The sequence below is a fragment of the Pipistrellus hanaki genome, assembly GCF_964339955.1.
Source record: "Pipistrellus hanaki genome assembly, chromosome: 3".
Lineage (NCBI taxonomy): Eukaryota > Metazoa > Chordata > Mammalia > Chiroptera > Vespertilionidae > Pipistrellus > Pipistrellus hanaki.
The window spans coordinates 106979219-106993682 of record NC_140505.1 but is presented as its reverse complement, the minus strand read 5'-3'; the positions used below and the strand labels follow the sequence as shown (position 1 = coordinate 106993682).

At 58.3% G+C, this 14464-nt stretch overlaps 1 protein-coding gene across 4 annotated transcripts in view; it reads right to left on the bottom strand.

Annotated features, from left to right (window-relative positions):
* Positions 1-3039: 3039 nt before the first annotated feature.
* TSPAN9 (tetraspanin 9) overlaps positions 3040-14464 on the bottom strand; it is a 200879-nt gene continuing 189454 nt past the window's right edge. For all 4 annotated transcript variants that reach the window (XM_084878450.1, XM_084878451.1, XM_084878449.1 and 1 more), the window contains 6 exons: positions 9861-10052; positions 9422-9496; positions 8980-9081; positions 8100-8231; positions 7647-7730; positions 3040-6147 (listed from right to left, as the gene is read on the bottom strand). In XM_084878450.1, coding sequence (XP_084734576.1) covers positions 6076-6147; positions 7647-7730; positions 8100-8231; positions 8980-9081; positions 9422-9496; positions 9861-10052 — 657 coding nt within the window. In that variant the 3' untranslated portion in view covers positions 3040-6075. The remainder of the gene's footprint in view (positions 6148-7646; positions 7731-8099; positions 8232-8979; positions 9082-9421; positions 9497-9860; positions 10053-14464) is intronic.

Genomic DNA, 14464 nt, shown 5'->3' with positions numbered 1-14464 from the left:
CTACCCGCCAGACCCACCACAGACCAACAGGTGGCCTTGCTCTTCCAGTCCCTGTTCTCCGCATAGCCGAACACCGGAGGAACCTGGGCACTGCCCGGTGTGCCCCAGGGACAGTCAGCTACCCAGCAGCCTCCAGGCCCACAGGGGGAAATCCCAGCTCCAGCCGGAGGGCCTGGCCCAAGCGTGTCCTGTGGATGTTGCTTTTCTTTTTGTCGGGTTAAGGAGGCACAGTAGTCCATCTCACAGCTGTCATTAAACTCAGCATAATGAGATGGCTAAATCAATAGCCTCCCAATCTTTACTGACTGCTTTAAGAAGGGGCCATTGCAATGCCGATATTTTTGTGCCCCAATCAACATTCATTTAATCTGACTTCCCTCTTGCTCCTGTGAATTACTGTGCTCTGCAGCCAGCCGAGAGCAAAACTGGGAGACCCATCCTGCACCTCTCCTTCCCATAGCTCACACACCCCTCCCCCGCCACTCCCAGAGCCCTGCCCTGGGCCCAGCTTCCAGCAGGGGCCGTGCTTTTCCTTGGGGAAAAGACCCTAAGCCCCAAATTTGACCACTTTCTTGCCAAACACCTCCCTTGGCCCAGGAACAGGCTGGGTTTCTTCACAGCAAATCTGTAAAATAGTTGTCATCCTGATTCTGCAGATGACGAAACCAAGACAAATTCAATGACAAGGCTCCTGAGGACACCAGCTGCAGAGCGGGAATTTGCCCAGGTCCTCCATCCCCCTCCCGCCCCCACCAGCGCCTTCCCACCCAGACCTGGACAGTGACCGCCGATAGCACAGCCATGGTCAGGACAATCCTAGATAACGATAGCGCCTGTGAGAGCACTGTGCAGCCCAGACGCCCAAAACAGGAGAGATAACTGCACCGCGCCGGCCTTGGCCGTCTCCTGCCTGTGAGCAATGAGCCAGAAAGCACTCACCCTGCGTTTGGTGCAAACCATCCGTCAGCTCCGGTGCAGGGCGAGGGCCCGCATGCCGATGAGCAGCAAGGATGCGCTTTCCCCCCAGTAAGTCTAGTTAGTCACCAAGGCTCATCACTTCTCGTGGGGGTCCCCCAAATCCATTCTTGCCTCCATCCCACCAGTGTTGTTCTGAGGGCTTTGTCATCGCTCACCTAAATCCCTGTGCAGTCTCTCCCCGAGGTCCCTGCACCCGCGCTGTCCCCTCAACCACCCTCCACTCTGCAGCCACAGCGATGGTTCTCAAGGGCGGGTCTGAGCCAGCATATGGGCTTCCGGCTCTCAGCAGTTCCCTGTGCTCTGGGCTTAAAGCTCACTCCCTTCACCTGTGTGACAGCGACAGGACACACCTCCCTCCGCTCCCTGCCACGTCAGCTCCTCCACTTCTGCTCTCAGCTCCACGTCCCTCGTTGGGGTCAGCTACTCTCCAACCCAGAGAACATGAGCATCAGAGCCTGAGATGCAACCCCACTTACTCCTTATGGTCCGCTCTGTGAGCCACAGGGATTAGGTCCGGGCTGTTCACCACTGTATTCAAGCTGCTTGGCACTCGTTAGTGTTCAAGTCTTTGTGTGATAATGTCTGGTCTCTGGGAGCCCTGGATGGCCATTTTCAGGAAGTTCTCATACACACCAAGCCGGCTCCTCTGTGGCTCACAAACCATCCTTTCTCACTTGCCCTTCGCTGGACGCCAATGGGAGGCAGCTATCCTACCTCCTCACACAAGAATGGGGGAGCAGGAGGTCCCCCAGGGTCATCTCAGCCACCCATCCCATGGGCTGAGGACCCAGAACCCATCCCAGAAGGCCTGTGCCTAGTGTTAGAAGTCTCCAAGGGGGAAGAACCCAGCCCTGTCCCCCCACAGACATCCCCTCTCCTGCCCGGCCAGGTGGCCCGCCTCTCGCTGCTAACTCTGACCGGAGCTCCATGCTCACAGAACAGCCGGTGCATCCAGGGTCCTGGGTGCCAATGGATTTCACTCTGTCCCTCAGAGAAGCACAGGGGCACGGGGCATCCCCGTAGGTGTGTCCACAGGCTGAGGGGCAGGAGTGAGAGCAAGAATGGGCAGAGGAAGTGGCTCCCACCCACATTCTATGCCTCAGTTGGTCCTCAGAGGATAATGGAGGGTCACCCTTCTCTGAGCCATGACCATCTCCTGAACCCACAGCCACCAGGTCTCCTGGCACCCGTGACCGGGGGTCACCTCAAACGCCTCCATCAATCCTCAGCAAACCCCTCAGGAGTTGGGACACAGCAGCAGCAGGGAGGCTCCCAAGGTTGATGTGCTGGGACAATCCCATGCCAACCTGGCCTCCCCGAGGAGGCGGGAGCCAGACCTCCACACGTGAGGACTGAGAGATGCGGCTCCCGCTCCCATCACAGCCACCTGCACATTCGCCTCCATTCCCATCCCGGCCCAGCCCGGAACCTGAGCTGCAGCAATGGCCCAGGGCAGGATGAGTCTGAGCATCTCACCCCAACTTGTCATGGTGACCACAGCAGCCAAGGAGGCTGGGGGCTTCCCTGCAGTGAGGTGGCACAGCCAGTGGTTTGCACTGCCTCCCTCCTCCACTGACAGGTGCTTCTGTGCCAGTGGAGCCACCTCAGAGCCACCTCAGGGCGTGCAGCCCAGGCAGAGCCACGGCAAGGCCCCCTAACTCCTGGCTCCGGTGAGCCCCAGGACCATCAGGGGGATTAGGGAGAAACTGCACCTAAAGCTGCATCCCTGCCCCACAGGAGGCCAAGAGCGGCTCCTCGCTGCCCCTCTCCCAGCGCAAGCGCACTAAGGGCCCGGCCCACAGGCTGGTGGCCTGGCCGACTCTCTACATGGGGTCGGCCTCTCATGCAGGGGGCCTCCATCAAACCCACCTCAGCTCACCAGGCAAAGGAGGTGTTAGGGTTCCTCAGGCACCCACAGAGGAACCCTCCCCCGCAAGCCAGCAGATCTGTAACCTGGGCTTGAGGGGAGATGAGGGCCTGGCTGCAGGGCGTGTCTCAGACAGAGAGTAGGTGCCACAGTCATGGTTGGCCGAACGAACACACCACAAAGACACAGCCTGCTTGTGCTTTTGACACATTATCAGGTTTTATTTAAAAACATGCTAAAAACATGGTGTTCAATAAAGCCAGGACCAGGATGAAGGAAACGCAGATATGGCATCACTAGCAGAAAAGTGCATTTGAAACCAACAGGCGCGCTCCCCTGCTCTCCCGTGGGCAGGGTGTGGGCACGGGCCCAAGGCCTGGCCCCTGGAGTGCCCGGTCAGGGCAGGAAGGCTGGGCCCCACCCTGGACTACTGCTTCACTGCGGGGAGAGGAGGGAAATGGGAGAAGGGGAAATGAGCCCCGGACTCTGAAAGGCTGAAGGACCAAGAGCAGACTGCACGCATCTGGCTCCGCTCCCATCCTACGCCAGGTCCCTGCTAGTTAGCACCTCCACCAGTGGTGGGCAGGGGGCCCGAGAGCCAACAGGCGTTTCCATCCATTTGGCTGCTCTTTGGCCACTAAAACAAGGAGAGATGGCCACCTGGTTCCAAGTCAGACTAGAACGTTTGCATGAGCATCTGGGTGGGCTCAGCAGCCTTCCTGAGTGAGCCCAGGATGCAGGCCCAGGCCAGCAGGGGGAGTGGGTGCAGGTGGGGGCTGTGCCCACACCTGCTGCCTCCCCCAGAGCAGGGCTCAGGCCCTGCTCACCCACCTCCCCAGGTGTCTGCAAAGAAGGGCCAGGGAAGGCTTTCCCCTGATGCCACTGCAGGACCCTGACCTTCTGAGCTGTCTGTAAACTGCCTGCATCAGACCTGACTAAACTGACTCTGGTGAGGGAAGCCACGGCTTCAGCCTCCAACACAGTGTGGGCCAGACACGGGCTTGGAAGAGCACTCCAGCCCATGCACAGCACCTTCTACCCAGTGTAGGCTCGGCCAGTGACGGAGCCACCAAGCACAGGCTGAGGCCAGGAGGGATTTCGGAACTGTGACAAGGCTCTGAGGACAGATGATAGCGTGGGGCTCAAAGGAAGAAGGGTCTGAAGCTCCAGAAACATAAGATTGCCAGGGAGGCCACACACCCCAAGGTGCTAGGCTTTTGCTCTTGATTTTAACAAAAATTAAAAATTGCATTGATAGGCATAAACAACCCCCAACCCCATCATAAACTCATTATGCACCACGTCCCACTGCGCGACTTGAATGCTTGTTTGCTGTCTCCACAATGGCTTGGTGGCAGGCGGCTAGGAGCTCTGCAGACTGGGTTCCCGGAGGCGGCCAGAGGACCCAGAGGCAGTTTTGCTCAAAATTGTGCTTACACATCCTCCACCCCAGCCCCCACCTCCCAGCTCTCCCGTCTGCACCAGCTCTCAGGGGTGGCTCTACTGCCCAACTCACTCCCCACCCTCCAAAGACGTGAGTCCTAACCTCACCCAAAGCTCTGTCCTCCTGGTCCTGACTGCACTGCACTGAAGGTCAGGGAGGAGTTGCTGGCTGGGCAGCTGAGTCCCAGCTCGTGGAACAGACAGGTGGAGGCTGGGAGATGTGGGCCTGGTGGGAAACTCGGCCTGGAGCCAAGTGATGTAGGAAAAGGCAGGTCCCACCTAGCTAGTGAGGAGCCTTTTCAAGCTCCACCCCACGGATTCTTGACTTTCTTCTTTAACTGCAAAATGCTCGCTTAGACCACCACAAGTTCTGGTGGGCACCGAATGTCCCGCCCACCTCTCATCTCTCAGGCGGCTTCCTCCTGGGGCCACTTCCTCCTGGGGCCACAGGATCCAATCTGACATCTCTCAGTTTTCTGTACTTTTCCTTGGGGTCACTGGGGACGTGATTGCCACCCAGTGATTGCCACCCCACCATCCAGGAGCCCTAAGGAAGGAGATGAGTCCTGGGACCTGGACGGACACCTCCCCCTTCCTCCCAGTGGGAACCAGCAGTCAGCTGGAATGGTCACAGGCACCACTTTCACCTGCCCTCCTGACGCCGGGGCCCTCTGCCACTGTCTGAGCAGCAAAACCTCAGGACTGCTTCCCCTTCCAGAAGCAGTGTGAGAAAGTGAGCAGCAGCTGAACGAGAGGTATGTGTCCGGGAGTTTCTACAGGAATGTCTGTGAAATCACGGGGGTTGGCAGACGTCATGGGAAGGCCCGCGGGGGGTGAGGGGAGGAGGGCCTCCCGTGCCAGCAGAGGGCAGAAGGAGGAAGAAGGGAAGGAAAAACAACTGCTCATCCATGACGTGGAAGACCCACATCGGCTCCAGCTGTGCTCCTGGGAAAGCTCCCTGCAGCCCCCCAGGGACCCGCTGCCCGGGCCTCCTGCACCAGCGCGCGCAGACACGTGGCTCCCGAGCAGGACGCTCCTCACGCCGCCGCACGTGCCTCTGCTTCACCTCCTCTTCCAGGCTCCTGGGCCCCCGGCCGCCTCCTCTCAGAGCAGTGAATGCAAGCTGGCCCACCTCCCCCAGCGCCTCCTGGCCGTGCACAGTGGTTTGTCCTGACTGAAACCCGGCGGACGTCCTCTCTCCCACCCTCCCCCACCCTCAGAAAAAAATCAAACCGTTACAGAAATCAACACAGTAAAAAGTTATAAATCAGAAAGCTAACCCTACACTTATCTGAGATAATATTCCTGAATAATCATAATCAGAGTAAAATAAAATAAAAAAGTTACACTGTAAGGTATAAAAAGCCTGGGCAAGGTGCTCCCTGGGTCCCTGGCCGGAGGCTGCGGCCCCGCTCTCCGAAGGGAGGCCTGTGCTGGGCAGTCTCTCCGCCAGGCCCCCCACGCGCACAGTGTGGTGTGAGGAAGGGCGGGGTGGCCACCGTCAGGGTGGCCTCCTCGAGCGCACCCCCGGCCCACCCTGTCTTCTTTGGCAAATGCACAGATGCAGGAATCCAGCACCCCTGGCACCCCAAGGTCTCCGTGCCTCCTCTCTCCCCCTCCCCCCCCCCCCCCCGGCTCTCCGCCCCGAGAAGGCTGAGGCGGGGGGCGTGGAGGGCGCTGGGGGCCGTGGGTGGGGGGGCAGCAGCCTGGAGTGCGGGCAGGCAACACAAAGCTCAAATCTCCTTCCCTGGCACAGTGTCCGCGTGGGGGCTGGGCTCCGCTGGCGCTCAGGCGTCGTACTTCTTCCCGGTCCGGTGGATGTGCTGGAACAGGGTCATGGAGAAGGCCATGCCCAGAATCTGAAAGACACGGGGAGCGGGCTCAGACAAAAGCCCCGCGGCTGGGGCCACCGACAGCAAGTGGTACCCCTGCCTGTGGATGTAAAACCCTGGCGGGATGAGGATCGTGGTGAACAGAGGAGGGCACCCAGCGACCAGCCCAGGGCCCACCGAGAGCTCAGCCCTCAGCGCTCTGTACAGAATGTCGCTGAACCTCCCTCTCCATCTCAGAGTGCGGGGAGGCCAGGTGCGCAGAGGCTGACCCTGCACGAAAGCTAACAGACAGTGCGGAGGGGGAGGGGATGCGACCTGTGCTCATTCATTCTGCTCTGGAATACACAGCGTGATGTGGGCTGCAGCAGACATGTCTTAGCAGTGATGATTAGGACGACATTAATACTCGTTTGCTATTCCCTCAACTCCTGAATCCTGAAAGGGGGTGGTGACAGCAGGGAGCCGGCCTGTGGCCTCACTGTCACCGCAGACAGTCTGCATTGGGCACAGGCCACAGAGCAGCTGACACTGTGCCTGTCCTGGCGCCCATACTGAGGTGCAGGCATATGTGGAAGAGACCATGGAGGGGGGCCCCCACCCCAAGGTTCTGACCCGAGAGGACCTGAGATGAGCCCAGCTCTCGGTGCCGAATGCTGAGTGCAGCTCACATCAGAGCTCATCTGCTCAGTCCGTGAGCGCGTAATCAGACACCTCTGCCCTGGGGCCCCAGAGTTTAGGATAGGAGGATCCCTGGTGCGGGATGTCGACCATCTTCCCACAGACTGACCAGTGAAGTTCAAGTGCTCCAAGAGGAATCAGGCTGGTCACCTCTGCTCACCAGAGATACGAGCCATGGGTAGTGGGAACAGGAAGGAGCCCAGGAAATGCTTGTCCCTAGAAAGGTCGGGGCCTTATGTTCCCAGCCAGCTGTGTCCTCTTCCCTCTCCGTCACCTAGGCTAGGCCTTAAGGGAACAGTGTCACTAAGTGCTTACAAGAGCAGCTCACATGCCTGCCACTTCCTCAGCGTGGTGCGGCTCCCTGCCCATGTTAGGCATATTGCACTCCCGCCCTGTTGAGGAGAGGCACGATCTTCACGCTCACTATGCTGACGCGGAAATTCAGGCACACAAGCTATCAGTGTGCCCGGGTCACACGTGTCTAACAGCCGGTGAGGCCAGGACTGACGCCTGTGGGCTCGGACCCACGCGCCCATGCTCACAGGTGTTACTAAGGACTCAGGTTTCATTCAGTCCAGCCACAAGGCCCCTGTGAAGTGAAGATAGGTGTGTTCGTCAGCAAACACTCACACATGCGGGCTGCACGCAATGCCAGCTTCGGGCCCAAGGCCTACCAAATGGGAGGAAGCAGTGCCTCTGGGGCCTGTGGGGTTGGGCAGGCACCAAGAGGCCACAAAGCAGGACAGTGCATGGAGGTGGGGCTGCCTGGGACAGTGACCCACAGTGACTTAACTTGGGGGGCTGCTTTTCTCCAGCTGGGGGGGCAGCGAGGCTGATGGCCCTCTCACCTGCATGATTAGGATGCACATCCCCACCGTGCCGAGAACGTGCTTGTTGTCATCAAACCACATCTTCACCTTCTCATAGCAGCCCTAGGGAGCGAGGACCACAGGGTGAAGGGCCCGGCGTGACGGTCAGCACCCTTCCTGCTCAGCCCCCCACTCTCTCCTTCAGCCCCTGTCCCTGCTCTTTCCTCCTGTCCCTCCCTGACCCTCAGCCTGGTCCTGCCTTTGAGCAGGCCCTGCCCGGCCCCGGGTTCCACCCACAAGGCCCCACTGCACAGCCTCATACCCCCCACCCCATTACACTCCCAACTATGGGTCCAGGCCCCCCATTTCCATCTGCCTCTTGGCTTCAGTCCTGTGTGCCCCCCACATTAAGCCAAGCCCTTGGTGCCCCAGGCCCCCTCCCTCCCCTGTAGGCTCCTGGGAGGAGGACCCGGGCAGGGCCTCGGGCCTCACCGTTCTCCACAGCGGGGTGGTGCTGTTGCGCCCACAGCCCTGGGAGTTCTCCATGCAGCAGCGGTCGGGGACCGTGTTCTCACCCAGCACCGGGTACCAGTCTGTGTAGTCGGTGACGCCGCAGCAGCGCATCTGTGGGGGGATGCACAGGTCAGACCCACCACAGCCTGCCGTCTCCTCTGGGCCCTCCCCATCCAGGCCAACCCCGCCCAGTGACTGCCCCCCGGAGTTCACAGAGGCCTTCTCTTGTCCATTTTTTGGCCTCAGCTGGGCCCACAGGGGAGGTGAGTGAGAGCTCCATCCTGGAGGCTGGAGCAGGAGACAGGAAAGCTGCCGGCCCCTCGGAGCTGGGCACTGACTCTGGCAGGAGTGCTCAGCCCTCCATCCCACCAGCACCTGCGGCTCTGTGCCCGAGGGACCGTCGCTGGCTGGCGCCTGTCCCTCCCAACACTTCACACAGGGCATCAGGCTGTACTGACTTGTTCTTCTCTTAGAATCAGAGCCTCCTAGCCTGAGCCATGACCAGGGGGCATAGCTGTTGCTAAAATAAATTCTGTCACTCATTCCAAAGCTTCAGAGAAGGATCTGCCAGTCCTCGATTATCCATCCTTGCCAGCTCCCTGTGCCCACTCAGCCACTCGCACAGCTCCCTCAGGCTGTCCACTCCTGTGTCCAGGTCCTGCTCACCCTCCTTCTCTCACCCCCTCGCCCCTCCCCAGCTGCATCCCACTGGCTGGTGTCCGACTGCAGCTCTCACTTACTATCCAGAAAGCACAGCTGCCCAATTCAGTCACCTGGTTGGGGTCTGAGGCCCAGACCACCAGGCCTCCTCCCCGCCTGCTGGCCCCGCCCGTCCAGTCAGGGGGCTGCCCGCCCTCACCTCGGCCTGGATGATGTTCCAGGCATTCTTCAGACCCACGTTGTTCTCTGTGTTGTACAGCAGCAGGCCTTCCTTCAGGTCCTTCTTGGCGTTCTCATTGACCTGTCCGGTTGAGGCAGACACACAGGACAGTTGGGACCAGAATGCAGCCTGCCCATGTCACCTAGAACTGCTGGCCTCTCTCCCTGGGGATGGGGTGCCGGGGCAGGGCAGGTCCACACTCCCACTCCCGTCTACACCCACGGACTCCCAGGAGAGCTGTAACACTCAGAGGAAAGAGTCCAGCCACACACAGGCCCACATCTTGCCCATGCTGCCCCACCAAAACCTTTCATCTGGGCCTGGCCTGTTCGCCTGGCTCCATTTCCCTCTGGTTAACTCCAGCGTGACCCAATCCCAAGGACAATGAAATTCCATAAGCTCCCCCTTCCTGAAGGCTTACCTTGTCCATGTAGACAAAGAAGAGGATAAGTAAGATCAGCTCTGCTAGGAGGATGACCAACAGGACGATGAAAAACTGGAAAGAAAAGGTGCAGGCGTGGGCACATGGTGGTGGTTGTGGCCAGGAGCAGGGACAACAAGAACAATGGCGGGAGGCAGGGACAGGCAACAGAGCCAGGGCTTCCCAGGTATGGGGGAGAGGGGGAGTGTACTTACTTCTGAGGAAACCCAGATAGGTAGGGGAAGGACATTAAGAGAGGAACAATTAGGGCAGGGATAGCCAATGGTGAGGAAGAGGGGAGTGATTGGGCAAAGAACATTCTGGAAGCAATCTCCCTGGGCTCAGTTAGCTGATGTTCCCAGGCCTTGCCGGTCATTGTGGCCCAAATGCAGGGTGACCCAGAGAGTTCAGAGGGTTGGGGGTGTGGGGTCCAACTTACACTCAGGAGGAGGCACTTGTTTTCCTTGATGGCCCCCAGGCAGCCCAGGAAGCCCGTCACCATGACAACGGTGCCTATGGCGATGACTAGGTTGGCTGCAGACAGCGAAGGGAAGCTGGGGGAGAAGGTGGCAAAGTTGCCTTGGGACACGGAGAGCCAAATGCCCACTCCAAGCAGCCCACAGCCACAGAGCTGGAGAGAAAGGAAAGCCGGTTAGACTGGCATTGCTCTTGCATTCACCAGCAGGGGTCCCGAAAGACTCCATGTCCCCACCCCCAACTCTGAGCACAATCACAGCCTCCAATCATGTTGGCTGTGTGACCCAGACAAACCCCTTCAGCCTTTCCATGTCTCAGTCTCCCTGTCTGGCAAACGGGGTAACACTGGCTTCACTGGCCTGTAGGGTCACTCTGAGGATCCGATTAAATGAGACATAAGCAAAAGCATGTGACAAATATTGCGGGTCCTAGGTGCAGATGGGTGGCTGCAGTTATTCCACCCGGCAGGGAAGAGGTGCTGGCATTCAGAAGGGGTCTGGGCAGGGTGTGTGGCGGTCAGGGGAAGCCATACGGCCTTGCTTGGGCAGGGAAAGAAGCTCGGAACTCAGGTCCTCAGAGCCAGACCCCCAGTGACTGCCCCGCGGTCCTGAGCAGAGGGCCATCTGCCCACCGTTCTCAGAGCCTGGAGAATGAAGTTCCCACAGATGGAGAAGAAAAGGACTCACTGGGCTGGCTGAGAGCTGACTGAGGGGCTGGCTGAGGTTTAGGATGGAGCCGCCCATCACTGCCTTCACCATCCATCTGTAAGCCAGCAACCAGCCCTCTGGGCCCGAAAACCGACTCTTCAACAGCACCCCTGGGGCCGCGCCGCCACTCGCTTCACCTGGGGAAGCTTCGGTTTCATTGGCTGCAAATCTCCAGGTCTGCCTTATTTTACGCTCGATATAGCTGACAGCCCCCTCCCTCCCGCAGCCCAGAGGAAGTGTGCTGAATCTGAGAAGCCAATCAATCAGTCAGCCGATATTTATTGAGTGCCTCTAGCATGCAGCGTCCGTGCCAGAGGTGCTACAACTGCTTTAGAGGCCTGCCTTCCCCGGGCCTCCACTCGGGCCGGGTGGCAGCTAGGAAAAAGCAGCATCTGCCCCTGGCAGTATACACTGGTGCCAAATAAACAGTACAGGAGTTCAGAGCAGGCAGTCACTGTCCTGGTCCAAGACGCCAGTTGGTGGAGACAGAGCCCCAAGGATGGGGTTGGGGGGCCTTGGGGCAGGCGGAGGGCAAAGACGTTCCACATAAGAGCTGGGGAACCAGACATGGAGCTGACACTTGCAAACTCCTTTTATTCTGAATGAGAACCATAGCACCTACTTCCTGGGTTTCTCTGAGAATTCACGTGGAAGCAAGCATGGGAAGTGAGTGGAAGTGGCAGTTTCTGGTGCCGAAGCCATGCTATGACCCAGGAACCAAGCTCAGAGAGGAGACGCATGTATATCGGTAAGACAGGCAGCCCGCAGACCCAAACTGAACCCCAACTTAGTAAGCGCCAGTCCCCTTTCGAGTGCTGGGGGAGCCGGTAAACTGCACTGGCCTCGAAGGGAGAGTTCCCACACAGAATGGGAACTAGCAAAGATCTCACGGAGTTTCAGGCGCTGGTGAGTGCTATGAAGAAAATTAAGGTGGGCAAAGGATTAGAAAGTAACTGGGGACAGAGTGGTCAGAGAAAGGTGGCCATTGCATAGGGACCCAAATGAAGGGGGGCAGTGAGCCACACAAATACCGGGGGAAAGTGTTCTCATAGAGGCAAGGCCCTGAGGTGTCCAAGTGGCCACAGAAGAGTGAAGGAGGTGACAGGTGGCAGGGGACTGATGAGATAAGACCCTGCAGGCACCAGGAAAGAAAATGTGGGTGCTGTTCTTAGTGGGGTGGGAGGCCTACGGAGCTGGACAGTGAAATGATTTATGTCTTCAATAGATCGCTCTGGCTGCTGTTGGGAGAACAGGCGCCGGGACGGCAATCAGGAGGCACTGGGGCGGCCCACTGGCGGTGACCTGCGCCAGGTGGTTACGGAGGGCTGGTCAGAAATGTCTGACTTGAGATATATTTGGAAGGTAGAGTTGACAGGGCTTGCTGGGCTTTAAAAAATCAATGGGATTTTTATAAATGGGGAAACAAAGGTGATCCAGACTGGGCATGACAAAGAAGTTGGGAAATTCCCATGTATCATTAAACCAAGACTGTTCAGAGAGCTTCGGGGATGGGAGTTAGGTAAGTGGAGCGGCTTCTTGGGTCTCCCATGCTGTGGAGAGAGGTCCAGAACCTCCTACACCCTTCAGCAGCCCTAGAGCAAGGTTCCCAAGGTGGGCACACTCAGGCCGGAGCATCCATCCACCCAAAAAGGGCATCCCTATGCTTTGCCAGGGGAATAACCCTTGCAACCACTAGGTGGCGCTCCAGGCTGGGTCAGAACCTCTGGGATTGCCAGTTAGGCTCAGAAACTTTCATCCAACTTGTCATTGACTTTCTTCAATCTGCTCAGTATCTATGCTGCCGCCTCAATTTTTCTTTCATTAATCATACCATGGAAATTCATGACCTTCATGTTGCAGATTTATGGTTCCTAAAGCCAGGCCCTGCCATGAATAAGAGGAAACCCGCTGCTGCGGGCCTCTGGCTTCAGGCAGAGGAGCCTAGTAAAGAGAGCTGACTGGGACTCCTGGGCCTGCAGGACGCCCCTGTTCCCCGGCAGCTGGGACACCAGGGCCCCCAGGACCCTCCCCAGAGAGTGCAGCTTTGCCCAGAAGCCAGTTCTCACTGGGAGTCGGCCTGGTGGTCCCAGCTGTGCCTCCATTCTGCATTTCCCTCCTGGAGGAATGGATGAGTTCAAGGAGTCTCCACCAGGAAAAGCTCAATGATTCAGAAGCTCCCAGGAGCTGGTCACTCCACAGCACTGCTTCTCTGGATCCTCACTGCATGTCCTTGATTCGGTCTGTAAGCTTCCCAAAGACCCACCAGCAGCCTCCCTCCAGCACCCAGAGCGAAATGAGCTTTGGGTCCGCCCCCCACTTGCTTTCCTCCTCACTGCCATGCCCAGACCCCACCTGGCCCCAGGCTAGGTCCCGGGTGAGATCTGCTGCCTACCAAGGGACAATCCCACCAGCAGCCTGAACCTAAGTCTGGGGCTGGGCAAAGGCATGGTACACACCTGCTGAGTGAATGAAACCCCTGTCACTCTTCCATCTCTCCCCAGAGGGCTGCTGACCCTGTGTCCCCACCTCAGATGACCCAGAACCAGCAGAGCCTCCAGGCAGGAAGCAGACAAACATCACACCCTAAGTTTACAGAAAATGACACTGAGAGGGAGCAGGCGCCTGTCACACCACCGGATGGGCCTGGAACCTGGTTTCCTGGCGTTTGGTGCAGGCCCCTTCCACACCGCCTCTCCTAGGGGACTCAGTGCATGCCCGTGTGAGCCCCGGCCAACGGGGAGCAGCAGCACAACCCCACCGTAGCCTCCATCTCATGCCCAGACCCCAGCGGGCTCCCCTCCCTGACTCTGGCCTGTTTGTCAGCCCAGCCTGCACTGAGCTGCCTGAATCTTTGTCTAAAATGCCTCTTTCCTCCATGCTCTCCCTCAGGGGAGCACTCCTGTGCCTTCCTTCCCCTCTCCTCCCCCCACCCCTGCCCCAGCATTACCTTTGCCCTTCCCTCTCCTGGGCTCCAAGGGCCCTTCTTTTGCTTCTGTAACTTGATTCCTGAGCCTACACAGCCCAGTTAACTCACTTCTGCTACCTCAGAAACTTTCTAAATCAGCTTTCTCTTATAACTCAAAAAGTAAATAAATACATAAATAAAATGCCTCTTCTATCACCTTCCCCTGTGTGGCCTTCAGATTCTTGAGCTCTTCGAGGCCAAATTTCCCTTAAAGGTGGGATTGGGACTATGGAACTCCTCAGGTCCCTTCCGGCCCGGGTTTGGCAAGACTGAGGCCCGGTGTTCTCAACGCCTAGCCCGGTGGTTCTCAACCAGGAGCAGCTTTGCTTCCTGGGACGTCTGACAATGTCTGGAACATTTGGGGTTGACACAACTTGGGGAGAGGCCTGCTACTGGCATCCTAGTGAGTAGAAGTCAGGGGTGCTGCTAAACATCCAACAATGCACAGGACTGCCCCTCCCCGCCCCCCACCCCAACGCCCCCACACACACCAATAAAGACTATTCAGTCCCAACGTTAGCAGAGAAGAAACTCTGCCCCAGCCCTCCCATGCCAGGTGTCCATCATCCAGCGCTCAGTGCCCTGAGAAGACAACATCAAAGAAACAACCTCGTGTGTCCCCTCCAAGGGTGGGGCAGCGTCCTGGCTCTGAGAGGGTCCTGGCTCTGAGAGGGTCAACACAACATGAGAGGAGAAGAATGCTGGGAAGACTCGGCCCAGGAGCTAGTGAGGGATGGGGCAGGAGCAGGTAACAGGCCAACATCTAGTGTGTGACAAGGGCAGAAGGGAGGAGATGACAGCAGAAAAGGTTTGCTTGGCAGGAGGGCAAGAAGACAGGAAGCCAACATCTGAAGGCAGGGCAGGAGCAGGGAGAGGGTGAGGCAGGAATGGGAG